The sequence below is a fragment of the Doryrhamphus excisus genome, chromosome 2, assembly GCF_030265055.1.
Source record: "Doryrhamphus excisus isolate RoL2022-K1 chromosome 2, RoL_Dexc_1.0, whole genome shotgun sequence".
In the NCBI taxonomy this organism is placed as follows: domain Eukaryota; kingdom Metazoa; phylum Chordata; class Actinopteri; order Syngnathiformes; family Syngnathidae; genus Doryrhamphus; species Doryrhamphus excisus.
This window is the reverse complement of record NC_080467.1, coordinates 1233878-1253274: the sequence shown is the minus strand read 5'-3', so window position 1 is coordinate 1253274 and position 19397 is coordinate 1233878. Positions and strand designations below refer to the sequence as shown.

The window sequence follows — 19397 nt, the reverse complement described above, 5'->3', positions numbered from 1 at the left end:
AGGCGTAGGTGAAGGAATAAGACAAGAAATACAGCCATAACTTTTACATTACATGATATTAAAATGAAATGACGCTTCCAGGAGGAGTCAAGTGGGTGGCAGGAAGACGAGCAAAATATGACAAAATATGACGCAGTGGCAGCATGTTGACTTTTTACCCAACTCCTGATTTCTGCATGTAAATTTATAATCGTAAAATTTGAAAACTGTGTTTCGTGTTAATGTTTTTGAGACTTGTTGCATAACTGTCTTAGTTGGCAAAGAACTACAAAGTCAACTGCTGATGACATCATGGACAGTATTAGTTATGTATTAGGCTGCTAAAAAGGATGCTTTGTGATGAAAAATATATTAAGGACACAATTGTCCTCACGCAGAGTATAAAAACACAACGTGCGATATTGTATGCTAACCGGAAAATGTAACTCAAATTGATTTGAAAAACTTTGTAACAAGAAGAAAAACTCAATTATTTAATTAATTTATTTATTTAAGAAAATGTAAAAAAAAATTAAAAAAATTAAAAAAATTAAAAAAATTTAAAAAATTAAAAAAAATAATTATTTTAAATTAAAATTATTTTCATGTTTAAAGAAAAAAAAATAAAAAGTATGTTTTTGTGAGATTCCTTTAGTCTAAAAACACCCTTTTAAACATTAAAAACGAGAATGGTGTTCTTAACCCTTAGATGCACGAGTGACTGGACCCTACACTCTTCCATAAGTGGGTCAAAAATGACCCATACTAGAATCAATGCCTTTTTATGACAATTTTGCCATTTTTGTTAGGAATAATCACTTCTATGATATTTAGTATTATATTTAGGACCACACAAGAATCATTTCATGTTAGAAACATCTTCATTTTTCACTTTTTTCCATCTTTGAAAAGGAAAATGACACCGTACAACAATAGAAAATGTGAGGATCCATTGTGTGTTGCATACAGGTAAGTTAAAAATGTGATGGCATGATATCAAAAACATGTTTTTTTAGGAATACCTGGAATATGAAATGATAAAAAATTTTCATGACGAAGATATTTCAAGAAAACAACCTGACCGGGTCATTTTTGACCCACTTATGGAAGGTTGGGGTAGTAACACAATACAAAAATTTCTTAAAATGTATAAAAGGTAAGTTAAAAATGTGAATGGCATGATATCAAAAATATGTTTTTTTTTAGGAATACCTGAAATACGTATGAAATGATACAATTTTTTCATTACGAAGATATTTCAAGAAAACAACCTGACCGGGTCATTTTTGACCCACTTATGGAAGGTTGGGGTAGTAACACAAAAACAAAAATTTCTTAAAATGTATAAAAGGTAAGTTAAAAATGTGAATGGCATGATATCAAAAACGTGTTTTTTTTAGGAATACCTGGAATATGAAATGATACATTTTTTTCATTACAAAGATATTTTAAGAAAACAACCTGACCGGGTCATTTTTGACCCACTTATGGAAGGTTGGGGTAGTAACACAATACAAAAATTTCTTAAAATGTATAAAAGATAGGTTAAAATGTGAACGGCATGATATCAAAAACATGTTTTTTTAGGAATACCTGAAATATGAAATTATACAATTTTTTCATTACGAAGTTATTTCAAGAAAACAACCTGACCGGGTCATTTTTGACCCACTTATGCATCTAAGGGTGAATAGCCTGACATCCTGGTGCGAAGAGACCACAGCTAACCTCAGTTGATACTTTTATCCTAAACGGAGGGCAGTAAAACAGTTTGCTTAGGTTGTCGAAGGTGCAAAAACTTATTTGCCTTCTGCTACAAAAAAAAAAAAGTGAGGTTGGAGTTGTGACAAACGACAAGGATGAGTCGGTAAAGACACGACGAGGAAAAGCGACCGTCGACGTGTACGTTTCGGGGTCTTTCAAGGCCACGTCCCGTATCTTTATCCCGCTAACAGCCATGTCTAATACCCAAAGCCGGCCCGCTTTGTCTGCTGCTCTAAGGTATCAGCCACAGGTCAGAAGGTAACATTCTGTTTACACGATCGTTTCCTAAAGCACTCACGCTGACCCTCTGGTGTGAAAGTTGACTTTTTTTTTTTTCCTCAGCCTTTTGTGCGGCAAGCGAAGAATTGCAACATTAGCTACAGCTACTGGGTGTGAAAAGGCTCTCTGCGAATGGGGGGTCCGGAGAACTCCCCGACCCCCGCCGCCTGACCCTCACACCCTGAGCCGGGGGCCCCATTAGCCTCGTCATCACAGTTCATTCAGGCAAACTGTAACAGTGTCAGTGACATTGCGGCACAAAGACGCACTCCTTTACGCAGTCTATAAACCTGCTTTCTCCTGGACAATTCATCCTGCCGTGACACCCCTCAAAGAGCCTCTTCACAAGGACCGTTCTCACTGAGGTTCGGGCCGGGGCCTTGGTAGGGCCTTCCTTGGGGGGCCACACAAAGACAGGGGTCAGACGCTAATTTATAACACGGCCCCTCGACTCTGCTCCCAGGCTCCTTAAACCACCGGCATTCTCTTACTCTGCATCTAAATTGATCCAACAGTCATACACGAAGACGCCGAGTCAAGTCAAGACATCCGAAAAACACTGAAAAATAAGTGGACAGTACATATATAAAAAGTAGTATAGTACTAGTATAAGTATAAAATCCTTTTTCTGTCTCTACCTCCTGTCAGCATTTACTCCTCACTGACTTCCACCTGGATTATAAGCAGTGATTGACAGCTAAACTGGGCAGTAATAGACAGCCAATATGGGATTAAGAGGGTGCAACCGGGGGGCGATGTCATGACGATATTGACAAGATGACTTACCATAATTTGGGGCAGGCAGATTCAACTTTGCACACAATAGCCGGGTTGTGTGCAGTCATCCATTGTAAGTAAATGTTGAGAATTGGCCAGAATGTTAACATTGTGAAGAATGCGCCCGCCGCCGTCTTTCTCAATAGGTCAGGGGGTGGCCCCGACAGGGCCTTTGACACAGCGGAACGGCCTTCCCCACGTCCCCGTGTTCGCAGCACACAGCTTCTCCCGCAACGCCCACACCTCGCAGTGTGTGTGGGGGGCGTGGGGATGCGGTGACGGTCACACAGAGGTTAGGGAATAAGTCAATCCCAGCGATAGACGCACAATCTCAAGATGCTGGGAGTAACGCTTGAAAATAGGCGGAGACTATGGACTCGATTCCCGTAAATGGGGAGGGACTTCGGTACTGTATTCATGGTAAAATCCAAAAACTACTATGTACGTACTTCCTCATCGTCTCCTTTGTACTTCTTCTACTGTCTTGACGAAGGAGCCTGTTGATTTGTTTGATTACTGCCGCCACCTACCTGGATGCGTGTGTATCGTTTAAGCATGACGACCATGTGCTCTGACAATGCGGACAACGCTACTGATTCCCCTCCCACCCTTGCATCTTATTAATTGGTTAATTGGTTTCAGACCCAACCATGATAAGCAAATTTCTTCAAAGTTCGATATATATTCGAATATACATTCAATATTTTTGAAGTCAGAGCATAGAAAACCTGTTTAAAACCGTCTAGATTATTTAACATTAGAGCCCTCTAGATATGAAATAACACCCCTATAGTCAACTTTACACTGGTATTACCCAATACAGTAGACATAATAACACAAAATTTGTCTTTTCTGTACTTCCTGTTAACTATTGTCTAATTAATGTAACCTGCAACACCTAGAGACCAGAGTAGAATACTCCATGTCGTATTGTTGAATGCATTCTGAATGCCTTATATTTGTATTTTTGTTTATTTAGCCCTTTTATGCTTGATAAGTCACAATTTAGGTGGCCAAAAATAATATGTACAATTTGCTGAAATGTGTTTATTTCATACACTAATAATAGGCCATATTAATTAATTCATTACATAACTTTTTTTGTAAAAAAAATTGCAAAAAATTTAAATAAAAAAATTCAATTGCAAAAAATATTAACTACATAACTTTTTTGCAAAAAAAAAGTGCAAAAAATTTAAATTAAAAAATTCAATTACAAAAAATAATTACATTACTTTTTTTGCAAAAAATTCTAATTCAAAAATTCAATTGCAAAAAAAATTAATTACATTACATTTTTTTGCAAAAAATTCTGATTCAAAAATTCAATTGCAAAAAAAATAATTACATTACATTTTTTTTGCAAAAAATTCAAATTCAAAAATTCAATTGCAAAAAAAATTAATTACATTACATTTTTTTGCAAAAAATTCTGATTCAAAAATTCAATTGCAAAAAAAAATAATTACATTACATTTTTTTTGCAAAAAATTCAAATTCAAAAATTCAATTGCAAAAAAAGTAATTAATTACGTTATAAAAAGTGAAGCCACAAAATTTGGACCGCAGCGTGGCAAGGAACGACTGCAGTCTATTCTATCTCGGCTCAATTACCGCAAGATGACATTATCCATACATCCGTGTTCTACAGTATGCAAGCTGGAGCCTATCCCAGCTACAGAAAACCTCGTGACCACAATACTACATGCAGTAGAACTTGTTTTTCAATATTTCTGGACTTAAAGCAACCATGAAGCAGCAATCACTTAATTTACTAATTTAAAAATGGCGCAACGTTCAATGACTGCATGATGAACACTCATCGGGACGTCCAATTTGCAGACAGAATAGCGGAACTGGTCAATAAAAGCGGAATCTACTGTTAAACGCAGATTCTTGTCAGGAGAAAGAACGTTTGCGTGGGGGTGCGCTAATATTTTTTCCACCGCATGTGGATGCTTTGGATTCCGTAAATGCATTAGAGAAATTACCAGACATGAATATCCTACATCAGCATGTGTAGATATTGGTAGCATAATTCAGATTTGGTCAAATACATACATGAAAATAACCCCCCCCAGAAAGCCGGGATGAATAAATTCATCCCGGCTTTCTGGAGGATCTCCCTGCGATTATCCAGTCCACCCTCTGGCTCCTCCAAATGTCTATTGGCTGAAGACTAGCCGGCCTTTCTCTGCTCTTTCAGCCTGTTGTTCTGGGAAAAGCCGAAAGGGAAACATTTAGGTTGTAGGGCTCTTTGAGACACCGTGACAGTTGACTGATGAGCGTCCATAAAATGACAAAGCATCGCTGTGTGGTAGCCAGTGTGGCCCACTGCCTCCCCATGGGAAACTAATTGCTTTGAATTGTTGGAGGCAACATTATTTTTCTGCCAATCACTGCGTTTCAATGGGCCGAAAATGAGCATGAAACAAGCCTTTTCAGCGAACAAAAACGTTAAATGTCCCCAATGTTGATCAAATTAACTTCAGCTCTGTGACAATGGACTATATTTGTGCCAAAATAATGGCCGGCCACAAAAGGAGGTTTTATGCCACGATTTCACAGTTGTAATGTAAAACTCTTCTCCGATGAATAAGGCTGAGCGGACTGAATAGAGGTGGATGGAAAAAAAGAAAGCAACACACACAATAAGTATTATTTCACCGAAAATGTTGCTTTTTTATCACTTCTAGACTTGGAAAAAAAATCTATTACATTTATTGAAATTCAATATTAAATACTGTATTACAGTATATACAATATACACTGTAAATTCATGTAGTAGTAGTTATAATTATTTGAGTTTGCTCATATTACAGACAATATTTAGGTTTGAAATAAGTACAAAATAGTTGTTTTTTTATTGGCTTGCAGCAGATTCTGAATATATAATTCAGCAAAAAATCTAAAAAAATATATACTAAAAAAGACTAAAGTAGAAATATGGACAGAAAAATGGTAGAGTCGTACTTTTATGACAATAACGCTGCAATATTATGAGGAGAATAAGGTCATTTTAGCAGCATAGAGTGGAAATATTAGACAAAAATGTTATTATAAACAACAATAAACTATAAATAAAAATAAAATAAAATAAAAAAATAAAAAATATATTTTATTTTTAATAAAAATATATTTTTTTTTTTTGGGGGGGGTGGATATTTATAGAACAAAATTTGCAAAATTTGTTGAATTCGTAGTTAAAGCAAAGAAAACCTGTTTATGACTTTCTAAATATACTTCTTAATATTATTAGAGCCTCTAGGTATGGAATAACACCCCTATAGTCACTTTTACACTCATATTACCCCCGTATATAAACGTGTTAGCATATCTGCATATGTGGGTAGGTGCCCTAACCGTGAAAAGTTTGTCCACCCCCGGTTGATCCTTTTCCGTACAGGACAGGATGAAAGCGAAACACACATCAGCGAAAGCTACAGAGCTGCGTGTTGTTGTTTTTTTTATGCGTCTCAATAGCGAGGGCTGCCAAAGCGCTGTTCCTTCTCAGCATTGTTCCCCCGAGGCCTTGAAGCACTTTGGAGATAAACACCGTTTAGCGGTTAAAAGAGGCACAGAGGAAAAGGCTTATCAGATCAGTTCTCAATGGGCCGTAAGCTGCATTATACAGCCTGGGCCCCAGATAAGGTGCGAGCTGATGTTTGATGCCCGGTAGCACAGCTCTGTCCCCTCTGTCTTTCTCCTGTAATGACTCCTTGCGGATCTCAGCTGGCGGTGTGTTCAGGAGCCCACTTTTTTTTTTTTTTCTTCTCTCCTCATCCCGCAATGAGAGATTAGAGTACAGAGAGGGAGGCAGGACGGAGAAGAGAGGAGAGGAAAGGGGAGGGGGTCGGCTTTAGATATTCCCCCTGTCCCCTTTCCTGCTCCGCTTTCTGGGGGTAGGAGTCACATTTGGGACAATAGTCGAAAAGATGGTTCCCAACCAGCGGCTGAATGGGAACACTGTTGGTGGTAGCACTTCATTGAAAGCCCAGCCCGGGCACATTGTCCTCCCAGATCAGCAAAGGAGAATGGAGTTTGCTGGTGGCTGCCAAAAGGTTAGCAGCCTCTGTGAAAGGACCGAGCCATTATTTATTGCCCTTTACAGAGCCCGAGGACCCTTTGTGCTCCTCCTCTCTTCCCTTTGCTTCTACATTGCCGTTTTTTTTTTCTCTCACTCGGGTGATCCGGATCTGTGCACGGCGAGTTCCCCCAAAGTGAGCCACGGAGGCCCAATACCCCGACGTCCCATCCGCATGACCAGAACTACCACTTCACTACAAGTCTGACGCTCCACGATTGACATCTTCTTAGAAGCTGACATTGGAGGAAAAAAAAAAAAAAAAAAAAAAAAGCTGTAATAAAAATGGAGGATTCAATCAAAATAGAATCTTCATCACGCCAGTAAATCCGGCTCGGTAAGGGCATCGTAAAAATGCAGGAAAACATTCCCACATCCTTGTCCGTGAAAAGGTGGGCCATTCTTTCATCAAAGTGAGAATGGTGTAAATAAAATGTGTCTCATAATTCAACGTTGTCACCCATATACGTATAGTTATTCAAAGTGCTTGACAGGCGCACATGTTATGCATTCCGATGCCGTTAATATGGGAAGGGACCCGCCAGGTAGAGGACAACGGCGACATGGAGCACTCTATTATTAAACCGCCCGGTGTGCATCATCATGAGTGCTTAGGGGTGTCGCAGGGAAATGAATATGGATTAAAAACAAAGCAGGGTCGTTTATTTAAATGTACCTGTCTAGAACGTAGCCCAGAGCCTTCTGCCTGGTTCCGGAGTAGATGGAAGGACTCTTCTCCCAGGCCACCAGGTTGGAAGCGTCGTGGAATAGGTGGATGTTAACCAGGTCAAAACAACTGGAACAAAAGAACACAGCGTGAGAGAATTTATTCGAGCTGCAATTATTATCAATTATTAAATTATTAATTCATCCAATTAATCGACAGCTATTTTGTTATTGGATTATTTTTATTTTTATTTTTATTTTTATTTTTATTTTTATTTTTATTTTTATTTTTATTTTTATTTTTATTTTTATTTTTATTTTTATTTTTATTTTTATTTTTATTTTTATTTTTATTTTTATTTACTTTCTTTACAAGTGTCAATTCTGAAACTGAAATGTGTTGAAATCTATTCACCAACTGAGGAGCGAACCAGCAACCATCTCAAACAGCCTCTCTACAACCCGAGCCGCGCCACCGAAATGCATAAATGTGTCAACAATGGCACGAGGGCCGAGGATCGAACCAGCAACTATCTCAAACAGCCTCTCTACAACCCGAGCCGCGCCACCGAAATGCATAAATGTGTCAACAATGGCACGAGGGCCGAGGATCGAACCAGCAACTATCTCAAACAGCCTCTCTACAACCCGAGCCGCGCCACCGAAATGCATAAATGTGTTCAACAATGACATGAGGACCGAGGATCGAACCAGCAACCATCTCAAACTGCCTCTCTACAACCCGAGCCACGTCACCGAAATGCATAAATGTGCTCAACAATGACACGAGGACCGAGGATCGAACCAGCAACCATCTCAAACAGCCTCTAGAACCCGAGCCGCGCCACCGAAATGCATAAATGTGTTCAACAATGACACGAGGGCCGAGGATTGCAATGACACGAGGGCTGAGGATCGAACCAGCAACCATCTCAAACAGCCTCTCTACAACCTGAGCCGTGCCACCGAAATGCATAAATGTGTTCAACAATGGCACGAGGGCCGAGGATTGCAATGACACGAGGGCCGAGGATCGAACCAGCAACCATCTCAAACAGCCTCTCTAGAACCCGAGCCACGCCACCGAAATGCATAAATGTGTTCAACAATGATACGAGGACCGAGGATCGAACCAGCAACCATCTCAAACAGCCTCTCTACAACCCGAGCCGCGCCACCGAAATGCATAAATGTGTTCAACGATGACACGAGGGCATAGGATCGAACCAGCAACCATCACAAACAGCCTCTAGAACCCGAGCCACGCCACCGAAATGCATAAATGTGTTCAACAATGACACAAGGACCGAGGATCGAACCAGCAACCACCTCAAACACCCTCTCTACAACCCGAGCCACGCCATTGAAATGCATTGTGTTCAACAATGACACGAGGGCCGAGGATCGAACCAGCAACCATCTCAAATAGCCTCTCTACAACCCGTGTCGCGCCACAGAAATGCATAAATGTGTTCAACAAGGACATGAGGACCAAGAATCGAACTAGCAACCATCTCCAACAGCCTCTCTAAAACCCGTGTCGCGCCACCGAAATGCATAAATGTGTTCAACAATGACACGAGGACCGAGGATTGAACCAGCAACCATCTCAAACAGCCTCTCTACAACCTGAGCCGTGCCACCGAAATGCATAAATGTGTTCAACAATGGCACGAGGGCCGAGGATTGCAATGACACAAGGACCGAGGATCGAACCAGCAACCATCTCAAACAGCCTCTCTACAACCCGAGCCACGCCACCGAAATACATAAATGTGTTCAACAATGACACGAGGACCGAGGATCGAACCAGCAACCATCTCAAACAGCCTCTCTACAACCCGAGCTACGCCACCAAAATGCATAAATGTGTTCAACAATGACACAAGGATCGAACCAGCAACAATCGGGTTGGGTCATGACCCATCTGCCAAGTAGAGTAATATAAAATTATTTTTCACCAGTCGGGGGCACCGTGCAATTTGTCCATTCATTTTCATCAGACTAAAAACGGTGGGATTCGGAGTCAAACTAGCAACCGCTGGGTTGGGAATCAACCACTCTAGCTCCTGAACCGTATCACCCATTGGAATAAACAAACATGTACAATGATTTTACACTTTCCATTTTCAATGGGAAAAGTCCTGTTAGCCGGTGTTTCCTGAACGAGCTGAACATTTTGAACCTGTATTGGTTTGAATCCGTCGATAAACGAATGAGCAAAAAGAAGTAGAGGAATAAACAGATGAAAAATGGCGCCTGCACTGCCAGCACCAACAGAGGCACGAAGAAACACGCTAATCTGCTTTTATTCAGCTCGTCATGTCAAGATGAAGGCGATAGCTCAATGCATAGTGATGAACATATCCGATGGTATCGGACCGCTGTGTCTGGATCCGAACAAAAGGATCCACGCATGGCCTCCTTTATCTTCATCTATCACTTAAGCAGTCACTCAGTCCTTCTCTCTGCTGCTCTTGTCAAACATCATGCCCCTATTAAATGCATAGCGTTTCAGCTCTTTAGTTCTCGTGTCATACCTCTATTAGATTACTACTCACCCCGACCCGCCCTTCCACCCACAATCCTCTGCTCCGCACGCTGGAAGCCGGTATTTGCATTCCTCCCACACAGGTTCAATTGCATGTAATGTTTTGTGTCATCTGTCATATGCAACTCCTTGACTAACGTGATTATGTCTAATCAAATCCCCTGCTCGCTTGTCCGAAGAGGATTCAGACATGGAACTTCTCCTTCCTTCTGCTGTCTGACACTGCTTCTTCTTCTTCTTCTTCTTCATCTTCTTCTTCTGGAGTGCCAGACATGACTGCCATGATTAGATTTTCATCTCTTTTGGCAGTGAATGACTTGTAATGAGGGTTAAACAATGATAGCATGCATTGTTACTTAGCAAAAAAGACAGAAAAAAAGCACAACAAAAAGACTCACCAGTCAGGCAGGGCCCATCGAGTTCTGATGAATCCCTTTCTGGACCACTTGCACTGCAAAGCACATGAGATTCCCTTAAGAACGATGCAGCAACGTTTTAAAATACAAGCATCAACATCTATGGATGATTAAATATTACACACTCTTGTGGTCCTAACTGCTCGACAGTCACAGCCATCAATAATGATTAAATATAGACTGCTAAAGGGGTCATGGATTCGGTGCGCTGTTACAAAAACATCTGGGAGAAGATCAGGAGTTTATCCTTCCAGAGTGGAAGGTGCAACAAGCACAGAGATGAAAGTAAGAAGTTTTAATCACGGTCACAATCATTTGCATAATCCTTGTACGGTGGAACCTTGGTTTACATACAGTAAACCTTGGTTAGCGTTTTTTTTTTTTTTTTTACTGGAAGGTCGAACAAGTACAGAGATGAAAGCAACGAGTTGTTCTCTTTAATCACGGTTATTATCATTTGCATAATCCTTGTACAGTGGAACCTCGGTTTACATGCAGTACACCTCGGTTAGCGTATTTTTTTTTCTTTTACTGGAAGGTGGAACAAGTACAGAGATGAAAGTAAGGAGTTGTTCTCTTTTAATCACGGTCGCACTCATTTGCACAATCCTTGTACAGTGGAACCTCGGTTTACATACAGTATACCTCGGTTAGCGTATTTTTTTTTTTTTTTTACTGGAAAGTGGAACAAGTACAGATATGAAAGCAACGAGTTGTTCTCTTTAATCACGGTTACAATCATTTAAACAATCCTTGTACAGTGGAACCTCGGTTTACATACAGTACACCTCGGTTAGCGTATTTTTATTATTTTTTTACTGGAAGGTGGAACAAGTACAGATATGAAAGCAACAAGTTCTCTTTTAATCACGGTCAAAATCATTTGCATAATCCTTGTACAGTGGAACCTTGGTTTACATACAGTACACCTCGGTTAGCGTATTTTTTTTTTTTTCTGGAAGGTGGAACAAGTACAGAGATGAAAGTAAGGAGTTGTTCTCTTTTAATCACGGTCACAATCATTTGCATAATATTTGTACAGTGGAACATTGGTTTACATACAGTACACCTCGGTTAGCGTATTTTTTTTTTTTTTTTTTACTGGAAGGTGGAACAAGTACAGAGATGAAAGTAAGGAGTTGTTCTCTTTTAATCACGGTCACAATAATTTGCACCATCTTTGTACAGTGGAACCTCGGTTTACATACAGTAAACCTTGGTTAGCGTTTTGTTTTTTTTTTTACTGGAAGGTGGAACAAGAACAGATATGAAAGCAACGAGTTGTTCTTTTATAATCACGGTCACAATCATTTGCACAATCCTTGTACAGTGGAACCTCGGTTTACATACAGTACACCTCGGTTAGCGTATTTTTATTTTTTTTACTGGAAAGTGGAACAAGTACAGAGATGAAAGCAACGAGTTGTTCTCTTTAATCACGGTTATTATCATTTGCATAATCCTTGTACAGTGGAACCTTGGTTTACATACAGTACACCTCGGTTAGCGTATTTTTATTTTTATTTTTACTGGAAAGTGGAACAAGTACAGATATGAAAGCAACGAGTTGTTCTCTTTAATCACGGTTAGAATCATTTGCATAATCCTTGTACAGTGGAACCTCGGTTTACATACAGTACACCTTGGTTAGCGTTTTTTTTTTTTTTTAACTGGAAGGTGGAACAAGTACAGAGATGAAAGTAAGGAGTTGTTCTCTTTTAATCACGGTCGCAATCATTTGCACAATTCTTGTACAGTGGAACCTCGGTTTACATACAGTATACCTCGGTTAGCGTTTTGTTTTGTTTTTTTACTGGAAGGTGGAACAAGTACAGAGATGAAAGTAAGGAGTTGTTCTCTTTAATCACGGTCACAATCATTTAAACAATCCTTTTACAGTGGAACCTCGGTTTACATACAGTACACCTCGGTTAGCGTATTTTTTTTTTTTTACTGGAAGGTGGAACAAGTACAGAGATGAAAGTAAGGAGTTGTTCTCTTTAATCACGGTCACAATCATTTGCATAATATTTGTACAGTGGAACCTCGGTTTACATACAGTACACCTCGGTTAGCGTTTTTTTGTTTTTTTTACTGGAAGGTGGAACAAGTACAGAGATGAAAGTAAGGAGTTGTTCTCTTTTAATCACGGTCACAATCATTTGCACCATCCGTGTACAGTGGAACCTCGGTTTACATACAGTAAACCTTGGTTAGCGTTTTTTTTTTTTGTTTTTTTTTACTGGAAGATGGAACAAGTACAGAGATGAAAGCAACGAGTTGTTCTCTTTAATCACGGTTGTTATCATTTGCATAATCCTTGTACAGTGGAACCTCGGTTTACATACAGTACACCTCGGTTAGCGTATTTTTTTTTCTTTTACTGGAAGGTGGAACAAGTACAGAGATGAAAGTAAGGAGTTGTTCTCTTTTAATCACGGTCACAATCATTTGCACTATCCTTGTACAGTGGAACCTCGGTTTACATACAGTACACCTCGGTTAGTGTATTTTTTTTTTATTATTACTGGAAGGTGGAACAAGTGCAGAGATGAAAGTAAGGAGTTGTTCTCTTTTAATCACGGTCACAATCATTTGCACCATCTTTGTACAGTGGAACCTCGGTTTACATACAGTAAACCTTGGTTAGCGTTTTTTTTTTTTTTTTCTGGAAGGTGGAACAAGTACAGAGATGAAAGCAACGAGTTGTTCTCTTTAATCACGGTTATTATCATTTGCATAATCCTTGTACAGTGGAACCTCGGTTTACATACAGTACACCTTGGTTAGCGTTTTTTTTTTTTTTTACGTCAATTTGTTGTGTTAATAATACACAACTATGTTCTTCATGAATTTCTATCATGCATGGAAACCGGAAGTGGAAGTCATTGTCACTTACATAATACATAACAATAACAGTCTGTAAAAAATTAATTCAGTTAGAGTATGTTTTGGTTTGAGTCAGATGTCCTGGAATGCATTCATGACGCTTCCACTGTATTTATGTATTGTATTTCATATGTCCTGCATGGTCTGTGTACAGTGTGAGTGACTTGGGAGTAACCTAATTACATTTGATTGATTTATTTATTTAGTAAAAGAACGTTTGATAAAAATAATAACAGGCAGTAATGGGGAAAAAAAAAGCTAGATGAACAGTGTGGGCATTTTTGATTAGGTCCAACCAGTCTTGAGTTAATTATCTAATCACAAGTCTAAAGATCTTTCTCCCAAACAGCACATGATTCCTCATGAAGCTGGATATTAAATTGATATCAAATTAAATAGACAAATTGATGCTGCAAGTGTTCTTGTCTTTGCAATGGATAAATAAGTAGCTTTTCCGCTGTATTTTTTTCCCCCCGTGCAACTCTCTCTGATACTCCTAATGGGGAGTTAATTGTAGTGATGAATAAACTAATTATGGACCAGGTCACATAATTACAAATTGACCAATTTAATTTAAAAAAAAAAAAAACGAAAAAAAAAAAAAAAACTCAGATGCACATTAAAGGGCTAAGAAGTACTTGATTGCGTCTCACATCCTTCAATCTGCATTAGTACAAGATTAACTGTATCAAATTGAATTACATTAGCATACTTGAATTAATCCATACTGTCTCAGGAGGATGTATGGGCCCAATTATGACTTGCTGTCCAAATATTGTGACGTTAAAAGCAGCAAATGGAATTGGATGCAAGTGAAAGATTGACCTTGGACATGAAAAAAAAAGAATATCGACTTGGAAAATATATTTACAACAAGTCCTTATGTATTAAATAACAATAAACGTGCATATATTTACGGGCTGAAGGACTTTGGTGGAGGACTTTCAGTCAACATTTATGAATTTGTCGTATTCTGCATGCAATTTGATTCTTGAATATGTTTGTATGCTTCACTGCTCTCAATTTCGAAAATAATTGAGAACCAGTGGTCTACATCAAGGCTGCACGGTGCAGGAGTGGTTACCGCGGGGGACACACAGCTAAGAGACCTGAGTTCGATTCCACTCTCGGGCACGCGTGGGTTTTCTCTGGGTACTCCGGTTTCCTCCCACATTCCAAAAACATGCTAGGTTAATTAGCGACTCCAAATTGTCCATAGGTATGAATGTGAGTGTGAATGGTTGTTTGTCTATATGTGCCCTGTGATTGGCTGACCACCAGTCCAGTGTGTACCCCGCCTCTCGCCTGAAGACAACTGGGATAGGCTCCAGCATGCCCTCGACTGTCATGAGGATAAGCGGTAGAAAAAGAGTGAATAAATGAATGGTCTACATCAAGGCTGGATGAGTGGTTAGCGCGCAGGCCACACAGCTAGGAGACCCGAGTTCGATTCCACCCTGAGGCATCTCTGTGTCTCTGCGTGGGTTAAACAGAAAAATGAATAAACTTTGCTTTGGTTCTGATTTTCAACAATAAAAGCTCTGATAAAACATTCCACTGTTCTCAAATATTTTACTTTTTATTTTTCTACACAAGATAAGATGAAAAATAAATAAACAAATCAAGAATAAAGAAAGTCAATCAATCAGTAATAAATAAATATAATAATAATAATAAAAACTTAAGAAAGCACATATAGTTGGCGGGTAGACAAATGATTTTTTTCATATTAAAATGAACAAAGCATTATTAGAGCCCTGTAGACATGACAAAACACGACTATAGTCACATTTATACTCTTTTTATTTACAACATATTGCGCAACCGCAGGGTCTTGAGACACATGCTAACTCGCAAACTAGAGAGCTAGCGACCTAAACGGTAGCCTTCAAGTTATTTCCTTTCAACTTAAAAAGCCAAAAACTTACCACTTCCACACGGATAGGGAGGATAACTATTAACAGTTATTTAACCTTTAACATGAACATTAATGAAACGTAATAATTTTTTCTGGGTACATGATACCATACAGCATCCATATCAAAACATTAAACTTTCATATCAAGGCGGGGGCCTAAACTAGCATCCTGCGGCCACATTTGGCCCGCGGGCCGCGTGTTTGAGACCCCTGGTCTACATCAACAATTGTATAATTTGTATTGAATCAATCCGTATCGTTTGTACACTGTATTGAAGCGGAACAAATTGTTTTTTGTTTTTTTTAATGTATATATCATAACTTAAACCATGTATTTCGATGCGTATTTCATTGTTTACCCTACTTATTATAACGCTTCCTTATAATAATTTACATAATATATATATATATCATTATATAATTGTGATTAATTAATTGTGATGGACAAAATGTGATTGAATATTTTAATGGACTGACAGGCCCACCCAAAGTCAAAAAACAATTTCAACTTTCAATAACTATCGGCAGCCATCTCTGGAATCTACCGTTCACGCTTTCCACCGAGAGCCCTTCAGGTAAAGTTGAGGGAAGAAAGTGTGAGAGCGGCGAGGACGACGAGGGACAAGATGAAAAGTGATGTCGGGGGGGGTTGGTCGTGCTCGGCGCCTGTGCAGGCACCGACTGCAGCCAGAGACGTTTAATCTCGATTTAATTTAAAGAGCCATTAACTACAATCACAACATTAAAATCAATCACTTCCCTGACACCTGGCCCCAGATTGCCCCATTTGCTCCGCGTATGACTGATCGGCCCCGCCGCTTCATCTGCTTGCTTATAAACACCGACACGCGCAAAAAAAAACACGCTCAGACGCACACGCAATCTCGGTGTGCGCTGGCACAAACATTCATGTAAAACAAATAAATCACACGTTGCCGTTTCTTTTCCAACAATACAAGCCATTTCGGTTTGGAGCAGAACGCCAGTTAATACGATTATCTAATGCAATCAATCACGGACAGAAGAAGAAAAGCGTCTCTCTATATAGCTTGACATGATGACATCATCATTTGATTGCTGACATTGAAGCGGAAGATGATGACACGGATACTAATCCCCTCCCACAAATACATCTTCTTAAAAATAAGATTCCTTTTGACAATATGCTGTCACTTTTTCCAAAACAGGCGACACAGTCGGATTAAAGGGATAAGTGACATGTAATCATATCATAAATCAGATTTAGTGGCTGTGAAGAGTCGCTGGGCGGGGATGAGGGTGGGAGTCAAAGGGCAATGGTAAAAGGTCGCAAGGCTCGGGGTGACATTGGCTGACCCTCCGCAGGTCAGTGATGGCGTCTACGCCCGTGACAGTGATGAACGGCGGCTGCACGGTGGGTCGCATCCGGGGGGTGCCCGCCCCGCTCACATATACACGGCGACTACAACACACGTACACAAAAAAAACAAATATCTATTTTGGGTGGACCGGTGCAGTGGAACCGTCGGTCACTCGATCCCCGGACCCTGGACCTGACTGCGCTCCCTGTAAAATGTCAAGCAAGGACTTAAGTCCGAACCTCATAGATCCTATTAATGCACAGGAGGCAGGAAAGTGGGGGTACAAAAGCCGCATGACAGGAACGTACTGTGAGTAATGAGTAATACACCCAAATCCAGATTGATTGGAGGCCCACCAGACACTCGCATTTATCTTGAGTCCATCATCCGGTAGGACCAATGAAGAAATAAGAAAGTGCCTAGCAAGGATTTATTGGAATGGACACTTCGGGAGCATGTTTATGTTTGGATGAAGATGTAGCAACGCGAGCGTAATCATTATTATCATTAGCTCAATATATAGTAGTACTGTATACAGATGAGTAGTAATACAGTCAAGGTTAAATAATAAAAGCAGGTCTGTGACATTGAAATTGGTTGTAATTGCAATACAGTAATATCTCACTACTTTGCGCTTTGAATTTCTTGGCTTCAGTCTATCACGTTTTTTTGAAAAATATAATTTTTTTCTTTTATTTTTTATCTTTTTGAAAAATATTCATTTATTTATTTTTTATATATATTTTTTTATTTTATTTTTAAAATATATTTTATTAAATTTTTTTGAAAAATATAATGTTTTTATTTTATTATTTTTTTCTTTCTGAAAAATATTTTTTTATTTTATTTTTTGAAAAATATAATTTTTTTATTTTATTTTTTTAAAAAATATATATTTTTATCTTATTTTATTATTAAAATCTATTTTTTTATTTTATTTTTTTAAATATATAATATTTTTTATTTTATTATCTTTTCTTTTTGAAAAATATTTTTTTATTTTATTTTATTTTTTAAATATAATTTTTTAATTTAATTTTATTTTTAAAATATATTTTATTTTATTTTTTTGAAAAATATAATGTTTTTATTTTATTATTTTTCTATTTGAAAAAAAAAACATTTTTTGGGGGGGGAATATAATTTTTTTATTTTTTTTTAAATATATATATTTTTTATTTTATTATAAAAATATTATTGATTATAAATTATTATATATATATATATATATATATATATATATTTCTTTTTTTAAATATATATATTTTTTATTTTATTATTAAAAATATATATATATATATATTTCTTTTTTTAAATATATATACGTATATTTTTTATTTTATTATATCTCCTTTTTGAAAAATATATTTTTTATTTTATTTTATTTTTTGAAAAATATATTATAATAAATTAATATGATTAATCAATAAATATTATAATAAATCACAAAACCATGGAAACGCTGCTGGTCATAGCTGCTCTATAGGAGTCCACAAAACACTGAAAATGAGCACTACTGTAATTGAAATCCTCTGTTCCAGTGTCAAACTGTGGAAGAAATATTCCAAGTATCATCTCAAGACTATTAAGTGTGATTAAAATGCTATTATTGTTGTAATATGTTCTAACCTTACACTTCGTACACACATATTTCATAACAAACGAGGCGGTAATTAAAGTTATGTCACAGCTGCACCGCCAATTAGCCAACAAAAGCAAAATGTGCCGACTTCCTCCTCGTGTTAAAATACTGTACATGTGACATTTAAGGGAAATTGAATCCAAATGTTATGACCGCCGTGGTGTTCAAAAAGAGGGTTTCGCTTTGAAATGATCGTCACGACATCAACACGGCGCTGACATAACAAGCTCATGGATCACGTCTGACGTGCCGAACGTCGCCATCTGTCACAGGTGACTTGTCGGCTGACCAACGCAGGTAGAATTCCAAAAGCAAAAACATTTCCAGCGACTTCATCTCCATAGCGCAAGCCATCAGACGCCAACGTATCAAAGATATGAATAAGAATATAATAATAATAAAATGGAGGAAGTTTGCAGCGATCAGATTATCTGTATGACGGCGAACAACAGAGGGCACTAAAAGGGTACACGGAATCAAGTCCATGCTTTTATGGGCACGCTTGTGGTGAGAACAACAAATACAAACTCTTATGCGGCTTGATCTACAGCCTGTCGGCCATTTTCTTCCTTTTAATTTTTTTCTCCGCTCGTGTAAAACAATCAATAGCAAGGGCACATTAAGGCCTGGGTCGTATACTTTATTTATATTGGCCAATGACAAATCCTTATGATGCAATGGTTTGTGGAGGCATGTATTACTCATGCAATAAAAAAAATGGGGGGGGGGTAAAAGACTGTCAGGATATCGGAAAACAACAAAACCCATCATGGCTACCTTTCTTTTCTAATGATGTTTGCAAACTTTCTTCATAAATGTTTTAAAGGGGACTTACTATGATCATTTTCAGCCCTTTGTATTGAGTTGTGGACTCCTATAGAGCAGCGACACACAATAACTCACACAGATTTTTTTTTTTTTTTTTGCTCACTCCACCGAGTCACTGTTGTTGTGTCCTTGGGCAGGGCACTTCACCCGCCTTGGTGGTGGTCAGAAAGGACATAGGCGCTAAATTGGCAGCCATATTTCCATCGCCAGGGCCAGGCGGCTGTAACTACAGATATAGAATACCACCAGTGCGTCATTAACGTG

At 38.4% G+C, this 19397-nt stretch overlaps 1 protein-coding gene across 3 annotated transcripts in view; it reads right to left on the bottom strand.

Annotated features, from left to right (window-relative positions):
• LOC131103432 (inositol polyphosphate-5-phosphatase A-like) overlaps positions 1 to 19397 on the bottom strand; it is a 207053-nt gene that overhangs the window by 86787 nt on the left and 100869 nt on the right. For all 3 annotated transcript variants that reach the window (XM_058049737.1, XM_058049722.1, XM_058049729.1), the window contains exons 7-8: positions 10499 to 10551; positions 7560 to 7679 (exon numbers count right to left, since the gene is read on the bottom strand). In XM_058049737.1, the coding sequence (XP_057905720.1) occupies positions 7560 to 7679; positions 10499 to 10551 (173 nt within the window). The remainder of the gene's footprint in view (positions 1 to 7559; positions 7680 to 10498; positions 10552 to 19397) is intronic.